At 39.4% G+C, this 27,233-nt stretch overlaps 1 protein-coding gene across 2 annotated transcripts in view; it reads left to right on the top strand.

The window, feature by feature from the left end:
- Positions 1 to 27,233, top strand: part of DOCK1 (dedicator of cytokinesis 1) — a 1,163,810-nt gene that overhangs the window by 321,357 nt on the left and 815,220 nt on the right. For both annotated transcript variants that reach the window (XM_085606236.1, XM_085606235.1), the window contains exon 24: positions 24,932 to 25,002. In XM_085606236.1, the coding sequence (XP_085462362.1) occupies positions 24,932 to 25,002 (71 nt within the window). The remainder of the gene's footprint in view (positions 1 to 24,931; positions 25,003 to 27,233) is intronic.

Below are 27,233 nucleotides of genomic sequence, written 5' to 3'. Positions count from 1 at the left end.
TACCTTAGACCCCCAATATAGCAATTTTAATTATTTTTTGAATTCTCTATTTTCTGAGAATTAATAAAGGTTGCAAGGCCATTCCCCTGGAAACTAACGAATTGAACAGCTTCAGTACACCACGCTGTGTAGGTCTTGATATTGCATTCAGTGGCGGCTGCTACTTAACTGGGGTTGCGGAGGGTGAAAAGGAAATCACTTACCTGCAGGTCGGCCGCTGCTTCTATGTCCTCTTCGGTTGATCCAGAAGCAGGAAGCACACAGGCTCCCAGACTCCCCTTGCCAATTACGACGCTGCTGTCACCAGCATGATAGCAGCATCGTGATTGGTCTGAGCACCCTGGTTCGGTGCTCAGACAGGGGCTGGGAGCCTGTGCATGTTCTCCCACCAGACATTGCAATACAGCTGGGTGGAGAACATGCTAAGTGAGCATGACTGTTCGGCCCTCCAAACCATCATGCACACAAGAGAGTGCCCAGCAATCCCCCCCCCCCCCGCTCCTTTGGCAGCCTTGCCCTACCCGCACCAATAATGTAAACCAGCTGAGCCAGGACAGAAAATAAAACATTGAGTTATGATTTTATTTTTCCTTTTTGAACTGCTCACAGAGCAGTGAGATGACACTCCTGCACCTTAGCGGAGGAGCTGCCGCTCAATGCATTGTGTCCTCCTTGAAATGGGGCCTGTCCATAGGTCATGTGAAACCCTACAAGCACCCCTTCAATCCCCTGCAGACGGCAATCCTAGATGGGTTTGCCCAGGGGTTAAAAATGGTGTGTACGCGAATTAATGTTCTTTCTTCATTTTCTTTTGCATCCCTTTCTGAATGCTTAAATATATCATTAAGACATTAAAATTGAATTATGACATTTTACTAGAAATATGCCTTCCATGCACAGTATGTATCTAAAGGGCTTTGGTTTCCAAGTGCATTGCTCAGTGGTGCATTTGGAATGAATGTTTCAGTATGAGATCGTGTCATACTGTTAGCGGCTACTGAAAGGTTTCAGAAATGTAACTTCCCTTATTCATATTGCTGTGATGGTGATGTACTTCCCCGAGGCATGTTCAACAAGCCAGCTAGATAGTTGCATCTACATTTCGGCTGCGCATAGCTCTCAAATATCTTCGATTTTGAAACATAGCTTGCATATCTCACTAGGTTAGCAACTGTATTAAAATAAAGCTGTATCCAGGCTGAGAAACGCATGTGTAGGGTAAGTATAAATAAAGGAAAACATTGGCTATCGTGCTTTTCGCACTCAAATCCTGTTTTACTGCAAAGGAAGGACATAGGCAGAGTTGCATTTTAAATGTGCATTTCATTATTATTGGTGTTCATGTAACCCCATGGCGTCTAAGACAAAACTATTTTATCCTGTTAAAGGCATATTAGTCTTTGGTGTTCAAATCGAACAAACCTGCTTGTGAAAATATATTGCTTTATCCTTAAAGGAAATTCTTCTGATACTCAATGTAATCCATCAGCAAATCACTCAAAAATAACAGCTCATAGTAGCTTTGCAACTTTCGAACTCCTTTTTAGCGAAAGATAGAAAGATTTTTATAAAAAATAGGTTGATCGTCCCTCTTCTTCGTCCTTACCTTGCAACAGGTTCCTTCCAGACATTGATATAGCAGTGGGGAGAGGAAGTGGCTAGACTGTCTTCTTGTTTTAGCACTGCTTTAAAAATGACCCTGTCAGGAGGGCTGGAGCACCCCTAGAGGTAAGGGCAAGGACCAGTAGGAGTAAGCGTGATGAAGATTTCCACTTACTCATCTGACCAGTGCCAGTCTTCTGTTTCTCTCCACCCAGCAACTTTGCTGGGTGGAGACAAGTTTGCTGTGGTAAAGACTGTACCAGTAATCGTGCATTTTACTTGCTTTCTTTCTTTCTGAGGAAGGATTGTTCTTGGCAGTGATAAAACGTGTAAGTTCAGGCTCTCCAAGGGATCCCTGTCTGCCTATAGCATTAACATTCCTGGCACTCACTGAGAGAAATTGAGAATGTCTTGGTCAGACAGTGAAGTATCCCTCCATCTTAGAAACAAGCATTGATGTGGAACCTCCAAAGTGAGCTTTGGTGGTATCATAATTAAGAGCCTGATTTAGAAGTCGGCAGAGGGAATACCCTATTACAAACATGACTGATATCCCATCCACCATATTACGATCCCCATAACATGGAATGTGATTGTAATACGGCGGATGGAATTTCAATACCAATTCTAATTCACCGCTGCAATCATGCGTACCGCCACCTGAGGGGCTGTAACCCTGACTTCGCCTTGATACAGGTTTCTCTCCCCTCCCCCATCCCCATCCTGAGGAAGACCCCCTGCAGAGGATACAAACCACCCTCTATGCGCCAAGGGTCGAAACGTCGACACTTTCGCCCAGTGGGCCTGTACCCCACTTCACCCCATCCCTACTTCTTTACAGAAGATTATACTCTGTACAACATCAAGAACCAGAAAAGTACTTTAGAATCTATGAGAGATAGGCCCCATTGTAAAACTGGTGCTACTGTAAACCGCAACCAGTTTACTAAGGCAACCAGTTTACTATGTGTAATTGATTGTTTTAACTACTCTCTGATTTCTCTCCCTATATATCTGTTCTATTCTCACAAGCACAATCCTTTTTTCCACACTCCCCCTGGAGCGACCCTCTTCCTCTGCTTTGAAACGTAATCTCTACAGTGATCTGTTATAATAACTGTGAGATTAAACAGTCACTATTGAAGCTATTTATGGTTTCTGTGTCTTTTTGAGGATATACTTAATTGAACTGAGAAACTACTGGGGTACACTTATGATGTGACTTGAGTTCTATGTGTACCATGTTCATAGATTTTGACTTAATGAACACCTCCCTAAGGAAATTAGTCTAGGACCATTGTTTTCTATACCGAACATTACCCAGGTCCATGGACTAGTATGGGTCACGCCATTATTTTGTAATTGTCCTCTTAGGTGAGCTTTCCAACTTAGATCAAGGCAATTATATTACTTTCTTACTATTCATCTCAAGGTTTGACTACATAGTTTTTAGCACAGCCTCGCTATCTGTCTGATTAAATGCTAGCTCTGTGTTGCATATTTCTGCCGATGGTATGATTATTTAGCTGGACTCACAACCATGTTGCATCAATTCTCACAAACCTGTTGCGAGTCCTTGTGACGAATGGTATTACTTTCAAGGCTCTTTATATCTATTACAGCATTGTGGGGTCTTTTCTTACACTGAAATTCATGCAGGAAGTCGCTACCACAAGTGTGCGAAATTTGTGTAACGAAAAATGTGTGGAAAATTACACGAAAATGACATGAAATTACACACAAGTATGCAAAATGACAATCTGGCATGACTGCGTCCGTTTTGGAAGCAAGGACGCATTTTGCGCAAAAAAAAAGTATCAAAAGCACACGTACTCCGAAGGATAGCCACCTACGTTCTGGTCGTTCATGTGATTACTGCCCTATAATCAGGGCTTTAAGTGGTACAGGTCTCGCCGGTGCTGAGCACCGGCAGTTTTTTTAAGGGGGCCTCAAACGGGTCTTTATCGGGCTCTGTTTGTGCTCTGACACAGGCGGTCCGTTTTTTCCGGACTGCAGTGACAGCAGGCACGTGGATGTGCGCTGCTCACACTGCTCACTTCTCACTAGTGGAGAAGTTACGGCATGACGTCATGCCAGGTGAGCATTGTAGGGGAAGGGAAATCCTCTAAAGCGAGTCATTTTCTCTCTTGATTTCCTTTCTCTGTTTGCAACTCAGGAGCAGCAACATTCTCGTGGTGTCACCAAGGCTTTAAGTGGAAGCTTTTTCAATATTATAATACTGTACTTATATACAGGCCATAATTGCTGCTTATTTATCTTATGCATCTAACAACCATTGACAAAGCTAATAGTCCTGGCTTGTTGTAGGTATGATGTTACTTGTTGTATCATATATCTGGATGCAATGACAGAAACCACAAAATACAAGTCCGGCTTTACACTATGCTAAGCAAAGACTTTTAGGGTACTTGTTTTTAAACCACGCCCTTAATTACATTGGCCACGCCCCTTTGAGAGACCCCTTAGTTTTTTCATCCCACTTAAAGCCCTGAGTGTAATTGTGCTGTGAATGCAGTGTAATTAGATGAGGTGACGTAATAGCACAATTCTGGTAACTTCAAATAACAAGTATAAAGCAAAATTTTCGAAAATACAGAAATTAGGCTGGTTTGTTCTCACTCTCCCAGCTGACTCCACCTGCACAGTGAAGAAGGAAAAACAACCAGATGCACATAGTTATTAACTTAAATGACTGCGCTCTGGAAACAGTCTGCTGTTGTAGTTCGGGTTACAGAACATCTCTTTAGTCGTAATACGCTGTACAAAGAATTCTTATAGCACCACTTTCAGGAAGCTCCTAAAAACAATACCTTTTCCTTTTTACTCTAACTTCAGGTTCACATGTGCATTGCATTAATGCGCTTAATCTGTAAAACTACCAATGAGACCCAAAGAGGAGAAATCGAACCTAGCTTTCATTGTGTCGTGGGTGGGAAACCACCCCAAGTTCCTACCCTCGAACCAGTGCATGATTTTGCGGTACTGTGATGAAGGAAAGGGCTTTATCACCATTTGCCAGTGGGCTGCAAAGACCGGAAATGACATATAAACGGTTGTTGTCCAGGTGTTCATGATGTTTATATACATAATTAGGCGCAGCAGACACATTTAACAGCACGTATTAGAAGTCAGTAGGGTCTGCGCGATTATCATGTGACATTTTTATTTTATTAATATCAGCATGCCATGGTTACATTTTCTAAACAGGGCTCCCACGCATGCACTATTAATATTTTACGCCCGCGCTTCAGCTCATTAATAAAAGTGACAGACTTTGAACCACTGAGTGCACTGTGTGAGTTCCTCGCGTGGTCGTTCCGACCCAGAATTGAGCACCTTTCATGCACCCCGTCATTAACCTGTGAACCCTCCAGCAGCCTCTTAGCTCTATCACCGCATTCGCCAGTTATTCAATTTTAATGGGCAGAAATACATTTAGTTCAATCTGTAATAAGGTTGAGTGCATTTGCATTTCAGCTTCAGAGATTGTTTCAATTGATTTCAGAGAGTGAAAAATTAGTTTCTGCCACATTTCTGTAACCCTTTCTGTAATTCCTACGCTGCTAAGATTTAGCATAGTGACTCTTTGTGTAGTTGTGTCGCCAGTTTCTTTATCTCCCCGTGTCTTGCCATGTTTTGCCGTCTCAATGAATTCCAGATATTACAAATCTGAAAGATTACAGCAATCTGCCCCTGCCTCACTGTTTTCTTTATTTTTTTCATTTAAGGGCTGTTGGATGTTTCCTTCCTTCATTTTAACCTACCATCAACATCATATATATGGATATGCACTTGAAAAACATAGCTAAAGTACAGTTACGCTTACAAATTAAAATCAAAAACCCAATCAAATTGGCCGGTTGCAGTTCTCTCTCTCAATACAGCCACACAATCTGGCACACCAGATGCAATGATCATGACCTCACCCTAGATGAAACAGATGCCATCACAAATGTCATTACTTATCAAACTACCATTAACACTATCAATGAGATAACTATGAATACAATATTATTTGTTTGTTTGTGTTGTTATTCAATGACCTTGAATGGTGGTGTTGCCTACTGGTGTGAATATTATGAAATTATAAGCATCACATTTGGCGTTCAAGTTATGATTTGCATGGCTGTTTTGTGGGTTATTGACCAACCAGTAACTGTAGAATCGTGGTAGTTTTTGATTTCAATGCATAACCACAACTGCACTTTATGTAATGTTTTTTTAAGCAAGTGTAGAGTATTTTTTTCACATTGGGTTGATAACAATTCTAACCATCACTTCACATTAACTGTAGTTCAATGAATTTCTGTAGTTATGACCAGTGACGGCTGGTAATTTTAGGAGGGAGGAGGCGGTAGGGACACATGCACACATACACACTCGCAACCATGCATTCAAACACGCACGCAGAAATCCATTCACAACACTCATTACCAAATATTCGAACGTGCATTTGCGCATGCACCAAACATTAATTTAATCAAAAAATCACACCTACCTGTAACTCTGCCCCGAGGTCCCAGGAGGCTTGGGAATGATGTCTATGTCAGCCAGTGAGGGAAGGCAGCATTCCCTACGTCCTCACTGAGTGGCATGGGGTCAGTGAGACTCCTCACCCCACCCCACCCTCTGATGAAGTGTTACTGATTGACACTCGACCCTTGGCACTTCCGGCCTTAAAACTGAAGCTCCCATGTGCGAGTTAATGAGTGACGCTACCCCTTGTCACTGAGGGAGAGAGCCTCATAGGAATTTGCTGAGCTAAGGAGGCCACGCCCACAGGAGCTGTGACATCCTCAGCCCAGCAAAGTTCAGCTCAGGCAGCCAGGAATCTGAGCATTTAGTACATGTCTAGCTCCTGGCTGCCTGACCTGAAAATGAACAGTGTCTGTCAGGCCAACCTTTGCTCAGCATGAGAGACACTGTTCTTGAGGGGCAAAAGGTGAGGGTGTGTGGCCCCTCAGCCCCAATGGACTGGTTATGACGATATACTACATCCAACTTCAATTAAAATATTCAAATCCATGCTGCACATTGCCTATTTCCCTTTATGGTCACTGGACCCTAATTTATGTCTGTGAACCCCTAAGGACACATGCATTTTTTGGCCTCCTGTGTTTGTTGCCAAAGGGTTCGAGACCAAAAAGGGCAAAGAGCATTTTTTGTGGTCCACAGACACATGAGAAGGTATTGCATACTTCATAGTCTTAGTCAGGTGTCCATGAAATATAGTCTAAGGCCCAAAAAACCCACACTAAATGTTTCCTTTTCTTTTAGTTTTTCAAATGAAATGGTAGGTTCTATTGTGACCCCAACACATTAGCCAGTGGGTCAAGGGTTGTTCTCTCTGTCCCATTTTGGCTATTCTCAATTTATTTTTACAGGATGTGGGCACTAAGTTCTACATCCTGTAACAACTGTTGCAACAGAAAATGTTCTACTGCAGCTAGCCAATCAGAGCCCTCTGGTCAACGAACCCAACTCTGGGACAGTAGACCCATAATACACCCATAATACACAACTGGAGCAGAAACACGTCTTACCCAATGGTAGGCTTTTTTTTATCCCCTTGGTTTTGCATGAAACTCAAAATATCAATATTAAGCTAAACATTGTAGGAGCCTGCCAGGTGTTGTGCATATAACATTCTCTCATAAAGTAGCTTAGGTATGACCTTGTTTCTTAAATTCACACTTGCGCACCCAAACGTAAAGTCAGATGGCAGAACCTGTAACACAGAAATTAATACTAGCTCGTTTGAGTGTTTAGTTCTCACCTACAGATGCCTTGAGCTGTCTGTCATCAACAGACTTATTTTATCTGATATATATTTAACATATACTAATTTCAGACCATTGGATTTTTGTGTTGTTCTTCTTCATGCCACTGGCTTGCAACATTGTCAAGAATATCTTGGAGAAGCCCACATGTAATTGACTCTCACCTTTCTTTTTGCTGTTTCCCTGTCCTTCTGCCTCCTATGAAGTTTATTTCCGTTCATAAATGACATTTTCCCCTATCTCTGTCTCTCTCTTCTCAGTGTCACTGGTACTCTGGGTTCTTCCCACTGCCCTTTGTGGTGCTCTTTATTTATGTGCTTCCCTTATCTCCACCACCTCCAGCAATGTAGCTGCCATGTGCTAATAATGAAGTGGGCAATCATATTTTTAGTAGTGATAAAGTAGAACAAAAACACAATCAAAGACGGCCACCCATGTGAGCACACACATGCGGCTAGCTTTCAATGGTTTTTGTAATACTTTGCCCAAAAATCAAAAATGGTCACCTGTATAGCCATCTTAAATTGCCTAGTTTCTCCATGTTATGTATGTGGCTTGTTACCCAGAAAACACTCCTTTGCAGTGGTGTTTTGCATCTGCATTTTGGATCATGGACCCCTCCATTTCCAAGAAACAACATAATTCTTCCAAGCTATCAAGGCAACAAAAATTAGGAAGGGGCATTAAGATGAATTACTTAGCCAAAAAGAAGCACACAAAAGTCTGACGACAACCTGCTTTTATGTTCACAGCTGTGATAATACATATGAGAGCTGTATTCAACGCAGTCAGATTTAATGTGAAATACTTACCAGCTGTAAACATACTCTAGGTCTGTCTTGTAAACTGAAACAAGCAATACAGGTTTAGAATATTTTGGCCTCAAAGTTGTTAACTATTTGTTGGGATGCTTGAGGGCTCAAACAAAATACAGAGACTAAGATATCTCAACTGCAAACGTCTGTGCTACAAACACTTAATCAACATTAGGCACACTGTCCAGGAAATTGATGAGTTCATAATGGGACTCTTCATGTACTAAGACTTTACATAAGAAACCAATAAAACAAAGAAAAATCATCATCACAAATCTGTGTGGTAATATTTTAACCTTATAGGCCACCATTGTGGACTATACTGGCCATTATATAGCATGCTAACTTTTTTTAGGCCCGAGCCAAAGGCAAAGCAAGGAGGGGTGGGAGAAGGCTTACTGTATGCTCTTCTCTACAGCCATTGACTCTCTAATTCCTCCTCACTATCCAAACAGATTATGGAAAAGCAGAGGAGAAGGAGAGTCAGAGGGTATGGACTAGGAAGCTGGCAAGTTGACAGAAGCAGCTCTTTACCAGTCTTTATAGTTTGCTGCTCCTTTCACTGTGATCGAGCTCTCAACATTCAAGTGTTGTAATATAGCCTACATGTCCTGTAGCCTTGCAGTTCCTGCTGGAAATATGAACCAAGTTACTCCATTTACCTGCTGGCTTTGTTAGGTTTCTCAACAGAAATTCACCTCTAAGAATTTATCTCCCAATATGGGAATTATATGAACCTCTATCTACAATTTTTCTCATGTATTATTAAAGTATTTTACTAAAGTTCACTTTCCTTGACTAATCCCGTGTATACCTATTCATGTAGTTCACATACTGAACATGTTAAACACATTTTTGGTTTTCTTAATATCCAGTACAGTTGATCTACTACTAATCCATCTTGAATAATCCCTTATGCCCAACTAAAAATAGATTACATGCTAATTGCAAGTGTCTCTGTGTTCCCCACAATTTCTTGTATAGATCTTATGTAGGTTCCGTACATTTGTGTTCTTGTTTCAAGTCTCATCTCCCCAACACCATTTATTTTCAATCTCAGCTGAACCGGTACTAATTACCTCATAATATTATTAATGCCACTTAGAAGATCAGATTGGCACAATGCACAGCTAAAGTTTGCACACAATGTGGTGAGTCAATTAAGGGGCCATTAGGCAAAGAAATGGAAAATCGTGGCTGCTTTCAGGAGATTTGCAGTCAAAATTGCCCTTTTTCAATAAACTCACATTGTGGACAAACCTAAGTTGACAGTGAGAAAAAGTGAGCCAAGTTTTATTAAGATTGTTTCTTCCCATTGAAACATTCCTAATATTTATTCTCCTTTATTTTATAAAACCTAATGTTAATCCTAATTATAACTATATGTTTTAACTCCTAAGTGGGTCCATTGACTCTAAGATTGTTAGGCTTTAACTGACCCTAGCTTAAGGAATTTCCTTTAGCCTTTTCCAGACTTTGACTACACCAGCAACAAACATAACTCTTACTCATACCCATGCATTTGCATTCCCCATATGCCTAATAATGACCCTAACCCTCATCCTAACCTTACCACTAATCATAACTCTTACCACAGCATAATGTCCCTAGGTTTATTGCTTAATGCCCTTCCCTTGCTCAAGCTCAACTTCTATTAATCTAATACTAGTCCTTTCATATAATTTAGAACATAAATTAAAAAAAATACTTGTTTCTCAATTTGACTTTTGACTTTTTATTTTAGCACCTTTTATTTCTCATTTTTGACCGCAAATGCCATACCAAAGATATGATGTTCTAATGTGCACTGTAGGACAAAAATAACAGTATTTCAATTTTGTTCCATAAAAGTCTTGGAAACAAATTTCTTGGGGATAGGGCTTACCCAAACAGGCAGAGAAAAAGTACTGAGATCCCTATTAATCAACTTAAAATGTCTTCATTAAATATTTATCATTCAATATGTCACCCATCAGTTGATCCCAGAGGCAGAGATTGCATAGGCCATCTCTTTGGAGGTGACTTCAACCTAATTATAGATTTACTGAAAGAAATTCCTCCTTCATAAAGAGTTTCCCAATGTTTATTATTTTTTTGCAACTGAATTTCTGACCTCTACTGTGTGCACTGAGGCAGTGCTGTACAAGGTACAGGCATATGTGCTCTGTCAAGGGACTCAGACCTATACATGAGAGTGCTTTAATGTTGATAACTCACCTACTTTTAAGAAAACAGTAAAAGTGCATCCTGCTTGTCCCATCATTTATGAACCTATGAAATATAATATTACAATATATTCCTCACACTTTAAAATTAATGGCATACAGCATAGAAAGTTACACTGACTTCGGACAATTTTGCCACACGACATAGTCTCATAAGGATGAGCACACACCAATTCCTAATTTGAGACAAAGGAATGATAAAGCATCTGTTTTCTTATTTATATCTCACTACAGTGGATCCTGAGTAGATACAATCTACAGTCACATTACAGATAGCTGTTTCAGCAATATTGTGATAATTAATATTGTTTGCTTGAGAAATCTTACAGGAATTAATGACTTGTTCACACATGCTTTGTAGACTTAACTCCTCTTAGCAAGCTTTCCTAAGTCATCTGCCAGCCTAGTGTTTCAAAGGAGACGCATCCAAAATTTAGGATATTAGGGAGGGTGTATTGCCTGCCATGTGCTAGTGAATAGCTTTTCAATCACTTTGCCTTTTCCAGGGAGTCCTTTCCTGTCTTTGTGTCTTCCCTAGGAGGGTGTCAGTGAGTGGCAAAAGATTGTGCTGAAATGCCTTTGAGGTACATTGGACTTTACTATTTAGTGTAGCTGTGGGTAACGAGCAGGAGAGATCTCCATAGCCACAAGCTGTCTACATTCAGTATATGATTTACCCAGTAGGTTTTGAAGGGATGATTTAGTAACACAAGGCACTTTTACAAAATAAGGCCTACATCATGCTGTAGCAAAGGTGGAAATGCGGATCAGGGAGCTGAAGCAAAGATATGAGTGGAATGATTTTTGGATATATTCGATTGAGGTAAAGGTTTTATTTCTGGTGATGGTGACCAGACTAAACTTTAGCAGTTCCTTAATTTGATATGTGTTTGGCAAGTGTATGTCATAATGATTGACATGTAAATCCTTCTTTGTCTTATCAATTCTTAAACATGTCGCCAAACTACAAAGGAGGAGCCCATTAACTTTGTACCAGTAGTGGATGAAGTGTACTAGGTCTAGCAATAGAGAATTCTTGTGTGGAATTCTTTTAACTTTCATTGTCAATTTGTTTATTTAAGTTTGGTATTAAATCACAGTAATAAAAACAAGCATACAAATAAATTAATTCAAAAACATTACACCAACTTCTCTTAAAAATTCAAATGATAAGAAAACTTCCAAAAATGTTTAAAAAACATTTGTCACCGGCATTGGATTGCATACAAACTTTGAAAAACATTCATTTTTTATTTTTTTTCATTTTATTACATTTTTTCAATCCATAACAAATGACAATCAACATCTGTTACATAGATACTTTAACCCCAAACAGAAATCATACCCAACATACCAAATATGCAATATAATGGCTATCAGTTACAGAAAAAAAAGAACATAAACATGGGAGAGAACAAGTTATGGTAGAAACATACTAAAAAGCACTCTCACTTCATGTGCTCTATCATAGGTCCCCATATCTGAGTGCCCCTTTTTTGTCTTTTCATTTATTTGAGAGAATAAAGGCTGGATTCTAAATTAAAGATATTATAAAATGTAGCCTGCCACATCTCAAACGAAGGGGCTCCCTGCTGCAACCAAACTGACGCAACACATAGCCGAGCTACCGCCACAGCCATAAATATTAAATATCTGAACGGATACCCCAGTTGACCCCACTTGAGATTGTCGCCAACTCCTGTTAGCATTAAATCCATTGTTATATGAACATCGACCCCTATGATTTTGGACAAAAACCCCTCAATATGCCCCCTCCTTTGAGTTAAGTAAGTCCAAACATAAAAGATATGCGTGATATCAGCCCTCCCCATCGCACATCTAAAACACTTCTCATCATTTGATCCCCCCCTATTTCATCATCCTCACGGGTGTATGATACAAGTTAAATAATGACTTGAAATGTTGGGCTTTCAAATTGGCTAAAACCAAAATTTTCCCCGCAATGTCTAATGATTGCTGCATATACACACCTTCCTGTCCTAGCCAAACACGCCACTTCCTATTTTGGGCTTCCGGATCATCCTGCTGTGTATCCATTAACGTACCATACAATACCATTATTTTAGCCACATGTTTAACTGCCTCGACTAGAAGGGCAGTTTTCATTCCCCTCTGCTTCTGATGTTTCCATAGATAATCTCGAATTTGTAGATATTTAAAGAAATCATTTTTTTGCAAGCTAAATTTATCCGCTAAAGATGTGAATGAAGCAAGTCCTTCTTCCTCAAATAAATCTCCTAATTGCCTTATCCCCTTAGCCCTCCATTTATCCATTCTTAAATCCCAAAATATAGCAGGTAGCATTAGCGTAAAGTTAGTAGGGGTATGATAACATTTTCCTGGAATATATACCATCTTCCGAGCTTACTTCCATACCTTATATGCTGCTACCACTACCTTAAATCGTGTTTTTTTTTTTTTTTTTTTTTAAACTTGGCTCCAAAAATTTAAATAAGTAGTTTCTAGCAGCTGACCCCAGCAGCATCTGATATATTGATGGTGTTTCTGCCAGTGTACCCACTTCCTCCCCTGTTAACAGTATCCTCATATTTTGAAGGAGACAAACATAATAGTAAAATGTAAAATTAGGAACGGCCCAACCCCCACGATTACGTGGTAGCATCATAAATTTAAGAGGCCCTCCAAGCTTTCCTTTGCCCCCACAAGAACCTATCTCATATAGATTGTACTTTCTGTAGCTGTATTTGAGTCAAATCTAATGGTACTGCCCTACAGTAGTACATAACTTTGGGGAGGATATTCATCTTGAGTACATTGCACCTCCCCACCAGTGAGAGATGCAAGCACTCCAACCGATCTAATTGCTGTTTAATCCCTGCAACCTTACCTCCCCAATTAACCTCTATTAAGTCCTGTAGGCACATCCTAATTTTGATTCCCAAATACATAGCTTCCTCAGTTACCCACCATCTCCAGGGCTGGCCACTTTCGTACAGACGATCTGAGTTTTCGTTGGGTTTAACTTATACCCTGATATCTCCTTGAATATGTGAGCCAGGCGCTCTATATCTAAAACCACTTGCGCTGGATCTGAGGTTACCACCAGGATGTCATCTGCGTAGGCTAAAACCCGCACCAGGTATTGCCCACAGGACATAGCGCTGACCTTATTACTCTTTTCCAGCATTGCCAAAAATGGGTTGATATACAGGGCAAATAACGAGGACCACGGACACCCCTATCTTGTCCCCCCTAGTTATATACACAGGCTCCGATTCTTTGCCCATTATACAGATCCTAGCTATCAGTGATTTGTGCATAGCTTGAATAGCCCTTATAAAGCCTGGGCCAAACCCCATCTTACACAAAACAGCCCTTAAAAAAGGCCTGGAGACCCTTTCAAACGCCTTTTCGGGGTCAAGAAATATCAAACCTAACCTGCTTTGTTGAATATAAGCAAAGTCTATCAAGGTAACTACTCTATTTATATGGTTAACCGTGCTCCTGCCAGGTATAAATCCATGCTGATGGATAGATACCAGGGGCATGATCACTCGTGCCAATCTAGTTGCTAAAATTTTGGCATAGACCTTGCCCTCTACCTTTAAAAGAGAAATTGGTCTATAGGAGCCTGGCAAGTCCAGGGGTTTGGCTTTCTTTTTTAAAACTACTATATTAACCTCTTTCCATGATGGGGGCGCGTTCCCAGACTGTGCCTTTTGAAATGTAACCAGCATGTCCTCTGAGCGCCTGAAACAGCATTCCATTGACCTTGAGTGGTAATTTGTCTGGTCCTGCTGCTTTTTCCCTAGCTAACAACCCTATTGCCTCCTCAAGCTCCTCCATAGTTATCGGGGCATCAAGTACTTCCTGCTCTTCCTGTCTTAAGCCTACTACCTCCAGTTGTTGAAGAAATACATTGATGGCTTGCTCATTATATTCACTCTGTGTATATAGGTCTTTATAGAAAGCATGAAATACTCCCAAAATACATAGTTTCCACTGTATTCCCAGCAAGATCAACCAGTGCCGTTATTTTTTGTAGAGATTGTTTAACTCGTAACCTCTGTGCCAGACGGCGCCCTGTAGCTTCCCCGTATTCATACCTTTCCTCCTTGTATATCTTATATTGACTAGCGATTTCCTTACTCCACACCCTGTTAACTTTAGCTTTACAACAGGCTATCCTAGTTTGTATTCCCTTTACTTCTACTCCCCTTCTTATTCCCTGCATTAGTTCCTGCTCTGTCATCTTTAGATCATCCAGCAGCCCCTTTATAATAGTCCGCTGTTGTTTCTGCCTACCCAATCAGTAACTGAGCGTTTCACCCCTCAATCCTGCCTTTAGAGCATCCCATACCATGGCCCAAGAGGTGGACCCTCTATTAATATCCAGAAATTGTGTAACCCAGATTTTAATGTGGTTAACGAAAACGCTATCCAGTAGGACCTTCCTATCAAAGGTAAAGGCCCTACCACCTTCTTTTGGCTAATAGTGCAAACATCCAATAGCAGTGGACCATGGTCTTCCGTGATCCTGGGCCTCACCTGCATTCTTGCCCCCACCGTGAGTGACTTGGACATAAAGACATAGTCAAGCCTAACTAGTTTATGCTGGTGATCAGAATAGAAAGTATATCCAGGGTCCGGATAATTCAGGGTTGGCCACATGTCTACCAATCCATGATCCCCAATAAGCTGTCGCTGTCGCAATGCTTTAAAAACCTTGGGTTTTCGGCCCCCATATTTATTATTGTTTAGCTTCCTTTCCTGACCTTCCAGATGGATGTTAGAATCCCCACATAGAATCAACGGGGTATCCCACAACTCTACATTTAACTCTTCTAATATTGCTGCTTCATCAAAATTTGATCCATATACTGTGCATATTACCACCTTGGTGCCCCCTACTAAACATTCTGCAATGGCCCAACTGCCAATATTATCTGCCAATATCCTCCCAGTCCCACAGATTCCCTGTCTGGCCAAAATAGCCACACCCCTATTTGTAGTAGTCTGTTGGGATGCCACAATTAATGTAAGTCCGAGCTCTCTTTTAAAACCGTACGTTTGCCCCAGGGTATATGTGTGTCCTGTATACACAGGATGTCGGGTTTCATTAGTCGTAAATCAGCTGCTACCCGTTCCCTTTTACCTAACTCATGAGCTGTTGTCTTACCCGCCATATCTTGCTGCACTATCAACCCACATATATGTCATCTCTTTATAAAAGCTATGATAGCCATGTTTCCTTTGTTATGGATTGAGTTTTTTTTACCACCTCCTCCCCAGCCCTACCTCATCCACCCCACACACCCCAAACCCTGAGGCACCCCCCAACCACCCTCCTCCCTTCCCCCAATACTCAGGCAAAAGGGCCGAATAAATGTGTGCCGGTAATAAAGAGCATAAAAACAATGCATGATTAAAGTATTGGCACTTAGTGTCTCCATACAGATGATCATCCCAGTCCATGTTATTTCCCTAATTACAGATAATAAGCCTTAAATTTATCTTTAAGCTGTGTAATTCCCGATCTTTAAGAAACTCCGAATATTGTTATTTATTTTTAAATTCCTTGCTAATCTCACCAATATATTAGTTAACAATATTGTACCACTAGTCAACTGAGGTTGCCTTTTAATGAACCGATTCAATCTGTAGAAAGAAGGGGTTGTAACATTTCCTTGTTACATCAGGTTTTTATGCAGTAAAAGTTAGGTTCTGTAGTAACGTATACTCATTGCTCACATCTTACATTATTTCTTCCATAATAGCCACCTTGAGGGCATTTGGTTCAGCATTATATATTTAATATCCACCAACTCATAATGACAGCACAGATGTTATATTTAATGCCAATTAGTACTAGTTCTAAAATAGTGGCTTGTATCAGGAGACTTTTCCTGACAGTCCGTAAAGACGCCACTGTTTACAAACTGAAAAATGAATATTAAAAAAACATTCACACCTTCAATGCCAAGCAGAACAAGTGGGGAGGACACCTTTTATATTATACATTTTTTTCAGATAAATAATTATTTTCTCTTAGTTTTAAAAATCAATGTGAGGCTTGTGGCTAGAGATGCATCTTTCACTATTAACTGATTAATATTTAAACTAGCATTCATATTCTGCAATACCATATCTCTCAAAGATTTATAATGCGATAAAATCCTCTTTTCTATTTAACAGCCGAATATAATTAGGTTTCTTTGTCAGTATTGATCAATACATAATAAGACACATACAAATAGGGTTTATCAGGGGAATGCTGGAAGTTGATAAACTTTAAAACCATGATAATTAAATTATCTGCACATAGCAGGGAGCTGATATTCTTGCCTCCCAGGACAAGAGGAAACATTTGACAGGAATCTAATGCTTTAGGTAAATTTTATCTATGAACTGTAGAAGGAAAATAGACAGCCATGTTTTAAACCATTTTCTCAGATTTTGTCTGTATGGAGGGCAACTAAAACCCTCAACAGCCCTGAAGGAATTTTGTGGGCTGCCAGCTTACATCATAAGATATCCCTATCCACCTTATCAAAAGAAGTAGAGACATCCAAAAACATGGTATAAAGTGGCTTTCCTCTAACCTTCACACATTTGTCTAAGATTATTTGCAGACCTATGATATTATCAGGCAACAAATTAGAGTGGAAGCCTACTTGCTTAAGACAGATAACACTATGCCCATGCTTGGAGATGGTCCAATACTGAGGTTATAATTTCACAATAACATTAAGTGCTTCAATCTGTCTACAATTTTGTTCCAGCTTTTCTGACCCTCTTTCCTGAATATGAAGTATTTCACTACCTTCCCCAAAACTATACATTTCCCCTTCCCTTTTGTAGAGCAGGATACAAGTAAGGGGTATAAAATTGGTCACTTGGTCTAAGAGGAATTTATTAATACAATAATGGGAAGACCATCTGGACCCTATTCCCTTGTGTTCCTTTTCCTTCCAATGCTCATAAAAAACATTTTGGAGGAGGGAGGATGACATGCATTCTTTAGGTAAGTCCTTAGTAAAAGGTTTCAATAGATTTCTTGCATATAGGCTTTATGTAATTTACCCAATCTCTTTCAGGGATGGATATAATCGACATATTACTTTTCTGTACCAGTCATCATTGCTGTTATAATCCATTATTCCTTATGATCATTTGTGAATCTTCCCTACTCAATGACCAATTTGATTGAGCTTCTTTTATTTCTCTAGCAGTACACCTTATTATTTTGGATTCACCTTCTTAGAAGCCTAATTTCTTTCATGCAACAGCGAGTGGGATGAAAGAACTGGGTACTTAATTGAAATCCTTGGACAACCTTTTTCGTTCTTGTCAATATCCTCTCTCAAATCTTGCTTTGTTTATCTTGGGACCTTCCTATAGGAGGATTCCATAAGGTCCTGAAGTAATCATTCATACGGGGTTAAAATACTGCCACCGGAATACATAGAATCACTATCAGTCAATTGGAAAAGCTATACATGTAATTTAGATTTATCAAATTGTGACCAATAAACTTGATCATTACTTTTAGCAATTACTAGCTCTCTGTTAATGCATAGGATGTTTTCTGCAGCAGATGTGGCCTAATCAAATATGCACTACTCCACTGATATAAGTATCAATATATTTTCCAGGTAGCGCATTAGAGTTAGCCATTATCCAAGCAATAACCATGCTATTCAATTATGAGACCCTAGTTATTGGTAAATTGACCTCCTGGTGATTACATTAAAAAAATTCTACATTCAAAATATATTTGAAGCTTAGTTGAAAGTATTTCTAATAATCATGATCTATTGAATTAACTTCCCGGAAAATAAACCTACAAAGCCAACAGAGGGCGTATTTATCGATTTTCAACATGAAACTATTAGTATTTTCTTTAAAAGTAAGGGCTAAAGACTGACTTTGACATATTACTCTGTAGATTTCTCTGAAAGTATAATTGTGCACTGGATTGCCAACCGAGTAATAAACTCTTTAAATCTTGGCTCTAGAATGCTTGACTGTTTGGACATAGTTACATTACCATTTGGAGCTATTTCTGTCCATGGCTTAACTTCTTGATAATTCCACTTTCCACAGATGAGTACGTGTGTTTGTGGTTTGCCTCCTTATCACTCTTTTATTTTCATTTTGGTACTGTTTGCAAATGAGATCTTATCTTCTGTTTCCCTTCAGGCTGTTTTCAATGAGGAGGTTTCAAATCCCTTCAATTTTTCTTGAACCTTTACATTTTGGGCATTATCTTCATCTTTGTTAGGTTCTGAGAAGAGCTCATGGAATGAATAAACTCCTTCATTTATATACAAAGATTTAACTTGATCACTTTTACAAACCTACAAGCTGACTGAATGATGTTAGAGGGGATACATTATTTTTCCATTTGCTGATCTTACTCGATTATGTTGTCAAAGAGGTCTAAGCGGATCTTGGTGTTATGTGTTTTGCATTCAACATTGGTTTCCTTAATGCCTTTGAACTTTGCTTCCATATATAGCTGAAGCAAGTGTAAAATCAAAGAACAATGTTCAGATGTAAAGCGACGTTAGGAAGCTTGACCACTTTGTCATCCCGACAAGTCAGTTTTTCTTAAAGTCTTCTTCACATCTGACAAAACTGAAATAGTTAGTTGTATTATGGTATTAATCCCTAACCTGCAAGTGTTTTTTCTAGCCCTTCACAAAGAGAATGTGTGATTGTATCTCATGGGTGTTTGTATGCAGAAACAAGTTTGTTTAACTTGGAAATAATCCACATATGTGGGCTATTGGTAGGGGTGCTCACACTTCCCTCATAATCATTTTTCTAACTTATCCCCATATTGTGGCACAAGTCAAGGGTATCTACTTTTGTCTTTCTTCCTTTTATTTGCACCCCGATCCATGCTCATACTTAAAAAAAATCATATGATTGAAGGCGATAGATGATATTTCTGTCAATGTATGAGATGGGGTAGTGAAGTTCATCCACTGGAATGCTTTCCCTCAACCTTTTATTCACAAGTCAGTCATCCAACTTAAAGGAAGTTACCAGGATGCTCAATTCATCAGTCTGGGACCACAGGTTATTTTTCCTCTGGAATGCATTGCATTTGTTGCTGAATGGATCGTGTTCTTCTTGAACCAACACAATGCTTCCAAGTGTCTGTACATATCCCGTGTGTATCCACTGTTCAAAAAGCTAGACAGACATACCCTCTCCATTCATACTGGTAGATTAGAGGTCATTCAGCATGCAACCTTTATTAATATTTTGTTAAATGTTTGTCTTCGTACAGCTCGAATTACTTCACAATCTACTCAATGTGATGAAACTATCTCACTGGTATACATATCAGATTGTTTTCTCTTAGGAATTATTGTAGGCTTTTAATAGGACTTTAATTTTAGTGGGGTGGTTTGCTGTTGCATCAGTGGAAATAATTTAGTGACAGTGAAAAAAAAATTGTATAGTGAGCAATTGCCAAGGCATCTTAGTGCTAGTGGTTCCTGCTAAAAGAACAGCCACAAAGATGAGTAGCAGATTATGGAGAAGAAATAGAGAAAACACATGTTTTCAGTAGTTTTCTAAAAGAAGATAAGTTGGTCTGAGATCTCAAACAAAGAGGCAAAGAGTTCCACAACTTGCAGACCAGATAATAAAAACTTCTCCCTCCTCATCTTGCTATTCTTATTTTGGGGACTACTACAAGTTTAGCAGTTACCGATCTTAAGTTCCGAGCAGGCACATGCCAAGAAACGTTTTTTCAGAAAGATACAGGACCTCCTTAGTACATGTTTTTGTGGATAATGCAGAGGGCAACCAATGTAAATCACAGCTGCCTTTAGATATGGAATGAAACTCGGGAATCTTCAATAGAAGGTGAGTTGCCGTATTTCCAAGTGACTAAAGTTTTAGCACAAGTTTTTTCTGTGTACCAAAAAAAGGGCATTACAATAATCAATATGTGATAAAACGAACGCACCAACAGACGTATGCATGTCCACAGGGATGAAAGGAAATATCTTCCTCAAAGTCCTAAGAAGGTAAAAACGGGACAATGTCACTCTGTTTATTTGGTCTGGAAAAAAGCTGTTCATCAAACCATACCCCTAGATTTTTTTACTTTTCCACTAAGCCTCGTTTCAAAAAGAATTCCTGGAGCCTAAGCGCATAATTTCCTTTTTTTCGGAATTCAGTTTTAAGCAAGTATCCAGGCCACATATTTGAAAGACAATCCTTAAGGGCTACGGCATGAACCTCAGAGGAGATGGATATCACAATTTGTGGGTCATCAGTGTAAGACATAGTGCTGAAGCCGTAGGATCTAATACGTTTCGCCAAAAGGATGGCATAAATGAGTGTGGGCGAAAGTGAAGAGCCCTGAGGCACATCACAAGGCAAGGCAAAAGGATCAGAGGTAAATTCACCAAGTCCACACTGTGTTTTCTACATGTGAGAAAAGAACTTAGAATGTCTAGGGCTGCGCCTCTAACACAAATCTTCTCTTGTCAGCTGATTAACAGTGAATGATTCACAGTATCAAATGCGGCAGAGAGGTCGAGTAGAATGACCACAGCCTTACCACCCGAATCAACCTGTCTCTGAATCTCTTCGGTAGCAACCAGCAGTGCAGATTCAGTACAATGAGAGGACTTAAATCCACGCTGAGAAGCATCCAAGATGTTACCAGGGTCAATAAAAGCCATGAGATGAGCATTGAGTGTTTTCTCCAGTATTTTGGCTGGTGAAGATAATCTGGAAATAGGTCTATAGTTTTTTTCTGGTCTTACTCTTGTCCAAATTAGTTTTTTTTATAACAGACAAAATGAAGCCCATTTGCATTCCACAGGAAGGTGACCAGATGTTAACGCTCTATTCAGCAAGAAAGTGAGGTGTTTAGCCACCGTACCGGAAATTGTACAGAACTGCGGGTGGACAGGGGTTATGGGAAGATCCTGATTTAGTGGTCTCTAGGAGATTAAATGTTGTGACCTCTGAAACAGGAGTAAAATTGTCCCAAAAAGCCTGGCTCAATGGAGCATCAACTAGAGGCTCTGGGGAACGGGCGACAGAAACTGAGTCTAGGCAGAGTTCATTAGACAAAATTTGTCATAAATCACTGACACCTTGGCCTGAATGTATTCTGCTAACCTTATTGCTGAACTCCTGTGTAGAAGAAAATGATTGAGAATTTCTACAATTTGTAAGAGAGCTGAAGGGAGGTTGGTTTTCTGTTGATTTCTTACATCCGGGCGAGATGAGAATTGTCATGTGTTAACTGGTCCTACCACGTACATTGTGGCCATGCCATGTTTAGGGTTCTCCGGTGGTGATTAATTCTAGCACTGAACCCTTTATGTGTATCTATGTAGAGTATACGGGGCCAATGTAATAGTATTTAAACTTTACTTCCCTCTGTAGATACTATACAATAGACAATAAGGCTGCAATTGTCTACCCTCAATATATGTAGCGATTTCTCCATATGCAGACATGCAGTACCTCTGATGAGCCCAATACTGTTTGGGATCCTTTGTAAAGTTCTGTTTGGCTTACAAAGCACTTGTTCTTCCCTTCCCTGCATACCTACAGGACCATTTAGGCCTCCAGTAGTCTGCAAAGTATATTTTCTGATCATTCAGTTCACCTTTTAAATCAGATATTTTACATTTAGCCTGGCTGGGCAAGCTGTACCTTTATGAGGGTCTCGCCCTTTGATTTGAAACTGGCTAAATGTGGTGCATGGAATGGGAAGTACAAGTTGCACGTTGCACATGTTAAAGCTTGTGAAAGATACTCTGCTCTTTTTTGGTTACTATATAGATAGAAGACAGGGGTCCTCATTACAGAACATTTACTGGCTGCCTATGTAGGTACTTAGGCCCTGATTAACAAACTGCACTTTTATAGTAATGTACACCTTTGAATACATTAACTACTTTTTGGTGTTCACAACCTGCGCTTTTGCAGTAAGTCCCTAACTCCATCATTTTCTATTGAAGGGTGTTGCAGTACCTGTGGTTGGCTGTGTGTAGTGCTGGACTTACTATAAAAATGCACTTAACTACAAATGTGTAAGTTACCACAAAAGGACAGTTTGTGGATCCAAAAATTTGTAAACTTAATCAAAAGTGTAAATTATCTTAGGGGATCAAGCCCTAAATGTTCCTGCCAGTCAGTAATTCATGTGCAGGGTACGATCCGGTATAGAAAAATCATTTTTTCTTTGGCATTTTACCATCTGCCTGCTGTAATTCTTTCCAACATTCAGTGGGCAGACTGGCTGGTGGAATAGCACGGTGCCCCCAAACTCAATTGGCCCCCTATTAGGTCCCTTTACTTTGCAAAGGGTATATTTCCTAGGGATCTGTTCCCTTCTACCATTGTAGCCAAGTAACACTGTTCGGAATAGGGTCATCAAATAGCTAGTTTTGTTCTAGACAGTGTGTGCACTTCAGGCATTGTCATTCCAAGAAGTGTACTCTCCTGGCATTTAGATGTTGTGGACATGTATATCACTGGCAACAACTCCGTGCAAATAAAGCCCATGCACAAGGATAGAACACCTGCATAATGCTTTAATACCAACAGAGCATTTTGTTGTGTACCACCTGCCTTGACGTAATGTAGCTACAGCGGCACTGTAACTGGCAAAATTACCCAGGGATATGCTACTTTGTTTAATATAATGAGGGTCACAGTGTGAGTATTTGAGCATGTTAATTAATAGCACCTTTGCTATTTTTGTCAATGTTCACAGTACTTTAAGTAATAAATAGCAAACCAATTCATCATAATTTCCATTGGTTTTCAAAACTCCACTGCATTCTGCATGTGTGGTTCTCTGTTACTTTGATTACCATTTTATAAGAAAAAGGGGTCTGTTACCTTTACAATTCTGTATGTTTCTATTTACATGCATATTCTGACGTCATAATTTGCTTGTCACAAGAAAACAACATTTCAAGCTGTCAACAGTATTTTATCACAAGACATATTTCCCCATACTGCATGTTGGTTAAGAGCAGGTGGGATGCCTGCACTTCCTGAATAAACATCGAGATCTCCCCTCCCATCTGAGGGTTTTATTGCACATCACAAGTGGGCTTTTCCTTTTATAGCACCCACTGTGTGGTCAGAGCACCTTGCAACAAATTTCTTCACAATGTGATAGAAGACGAGAATCTACCCATCTGGGAGCATCACAAGCTTACGCGAGCATGTGCAGCAAATGAATAAGCCAGCACGAAAAGGTTAAACGCATACAATATCTCTGACAATGGCAGATGAAAGGAGGGTATAAAAACAGGGGTACATGAAGGGCACTAAAATATTTGTGTTAAAGGAACTATGTGGTATAGGAAAACATATTTGCCCTGTAGCTGTTTGAGTAGAAAACACATTTTTAGGAAAGGGGCGGAAAGTGACAAGAAAACACAACAGAAAAGGTATTTGGAAATGTAAGTTGTTGAATATTTAAAGCAGCTATTGAACTGAAAAGTGAGCGTTGCACCCACGTAGCTTCATGTCATGTGGCACAGCCAACCCTAAGTTTTTAATTAGTAGGAAGTTACATTATGGAACTTGTATTTTGCTTTTACCATTATAAATAGCGATTCAAATCCCAATTTGCAATGTGAAGGTAGTTCTAAATGTAAATGTAATGTAAATGTGCAGATATTTATATAGCGCAAATCACCAACCGGTCTCTAAGCGCTTGCTTAGGGAACCCGTCCTGGTATTCCCCTGTGAGATAACCCAGCAGGGCATCCACAAGGTGAAAGAAAGCCAGGCATCCCGCCGCGAGGGGCCATTGTGGAGATTAAGCAAGCTATTGCCCAGAGTCGCAGAGTGTGAACCCATGAATCAAGTATGCACTGGAGCGAGAATTATCAAGTCCATGGACAATTTATGGACTCAAGACCCAGCCGTGCTGGGAATTGAACCCTGGTCCCAGGCTGATCTCTGCTTCCAGGTCTGCAACTCTAACCAGTGAGCCACACTTCTCCCTGACTGACTAAAAATGTCAAACCTGGCAGATGTGCCCACTGGAATCACATTTTTAAATTGCTGGCCCAATGATGTGGGAATCAAATGCCCCAGACTGGTGGGTGTGAAAACAAATGGAGGGTACATTTGGAGCCTTTAGTGTTATTCTATCTCGTATCCTCAAACCCTCTTCCACCTGCTAAAAATGAAATGTGTTATTATAAGGAATACAGTGCCCTCACCTCTACTTTCCAGGGGTATAGCAAATAAAATGTGTTATTATAAGGAATACAGTGCCCTCACCTCTACTTTCCAGGGGTATAGCAAATGGCCTTGGAATTCCATGAACTTATGAAAACATTTTGTCTGTGATAAAATTGAAGGTTCTTTATGCTATATGTTATTGATCACTAGTTAATTGATAATGTCAGATTCATTTTTATGTTTTACAATACATCCTGAAATGCAGAACACTTTTAGACTTAACATGTATTGTGCTCTTATATTTTAGGGAGCAGCTCTTAAATATTTACCAACTATTGTAAATGATGTGAAGCTGGTGTTTGATCCTAAAGAGCTTAGGTGAGTAAGAGAAGTTGTAAATTTCCTTTTCTTAACACAGTTCTGCATACTTGTTCTCGTTTTTTTATCTCTACAAAAAAACTACAAGGTTCAAACCTTTGACGAACATTTATTATGGTTGCTATTTACCATGAATAATGTGCACGTTTAGGTTGACATTTCTTACTTGCGGGATCTATATGAATGGTAAAAATCTCCAGTTATTGGGTTACCGCACATTTTTACTATTCTTGTGAATCACTTTTTTGCTGGTAATACCTTAAAACCATATGGTAACTATCATCAATGTTTCACTTAAAGACTACTGGTAATCAAACCAAACAGCATTACTCCTGAACAAGACTTCATTATTAACTGCCAATTTAAGTGATATCAACTGGATTTTAATTGCCTGCCATAGCAACAATGAGACCTATCAGATGTTTGGATATTTTGGCCCTATGAAATGTTTTTACCTTCTTCATTATGGTTTAAATAAAAAAAATGATGTTTTATTTCCGCTGTGTAACTTGACATGTGTTGAACAGAGATCTATTCTCAGGTGCTACTATTCAGATGCAAAGCATTCAATGATGTGCCAGGAGACACATCTGCTTAAATAAAGGTTTTTGTCAGTTTTGACAAAGAGATTACATTCATTTGAAATAGACTTCTGCTTAGTTTGTTTTAGAGAGATGAATATTTTAAAGAGGGAGTTAAACAATTCTAGGTACTTTTTAAATATTTCAACAAGGGCGTTGAAATATTGTTGATATTCTAGGTACTTGTAGGTGCAATAAGCATCTTGTGTTGTTGTAGATCTATATTTTATATGTTAAACAATATGCATGTTTTATTTCAAGTGTATTTCAAGTGTTTTGTACAATCTCAAAGAAAGTTCACTAAAATAAACTCATGGAAATTACTCTGATGCACAAATCTATAAAATTGTTACGTCTTTGAAGATGCATGATATCACAGTCCCTTCCTATTTTTAATTGGCCTTGGTATGTCCTATTTGTTTCCATTTCTGCTTTAAAACTAGAGAAAGATTAGCCATTTACCAAACTGCCAAAATCAATTAGTCAGCCTAACAGGATGAATCCTCACTATCTTGTCAGAGCACGATTATCTACATTCTTCTAAACTGCTTAGCTCCACTGCAAAAAATAAATTAAAAAAATACTCTTTTTGTCCCTTTGTTTTGTTTTTTTACCCCTTCCACCCACATAGAATTTCTTGTTATTAATTCTATTGAGTCTGTGGACTGCTGGCCATGTCTCATCCACATGTCCTTCTTTAAAAGAGTGCACTCTCCTATCTCAGACAGCAGCCCTTGGACTGTGCCTGGAGTGTCAGTTTGGCATGTCAGGAATTTCACTGAGATCTATCAAATATACGTAAACATCACATTGTAATTTAACTGCTATGGACCCCTTGCCTAGGTAAAGCTATGTTTAGTTAGGGAGTAGGATAGCTTTCTCTTAACAAACCAGCCATCTAATATGGCATATGAAACTTTTGCTGTAGCTGCATATCTGTCTAAAAGAAATATGAAATTTGCCCTACATTTTAATTTCAATCATCATGTAATATACACTGTGCTAATGTGGATCTGCCTGTAATGTTCAAATGTGAAAGGAAATTCAGTTACCACTCATAGATATGACAGTAAGAGTGATCTGTAATGTTGTACTTTTTTGGCCATATTGAGTTTTTTGATAATGACAATTTCTGGGCTATAGATAAATCAATTCGCCTAATAAAAAAAACCCTGTCTATTTGTCCTAGAACAACTCTCAAAGGAATTTTACACAAGTGCATGTGATGATTGACAGGTGCTGGTGATTACGATGATGATATTTGTATAACATGAATTAGGCAGGTCCCTGTTAGATGACTAAAATTTTCTGTCAAAATTACATTGATGAACCATGGATGTCTATGAGCAAGGAACTACTGGAGAATGTCATGATATAATAATGGTCAACTAAATAAGTCTGTATTTAGCAAGGAATCTTGCATTGAAGAGAGTGAGCCTTAAGTCTAGTGTCAGAATATTCCAGCCGTGTCCCTTTTTGAAAGTCCAAGACTCCAGGCATCTCCAGATAATAAGGCCGATACCTGAAAAACCCTTTTTAAGGAATCTTCATTTTCCTAATTATTGGGCAGTGCATTAAAACCTTTGAATCTGGCCCTTCTTTCCACATTAAGTTAATATTTTTTCTCCATGCAGCTGATACATAGTTATG

Source organism: Triturus cristatus, chromosome 1_2 (genome assembly GCF_964204655.1).
Source record: "Triturus cristatus chromosome 1_2, aTriCri1.1, whole genome shotgun sequence".
NCBI lineage: Eukaryota > Metazoa > Chordata > Amphibia > Caudata > Salamandridae > Triturus > Triturus cristatus.
Note: the sequence above shows the minus strand (reverse complement) of the source record. Positions and strands in the feature narration are given on the sequence as shown.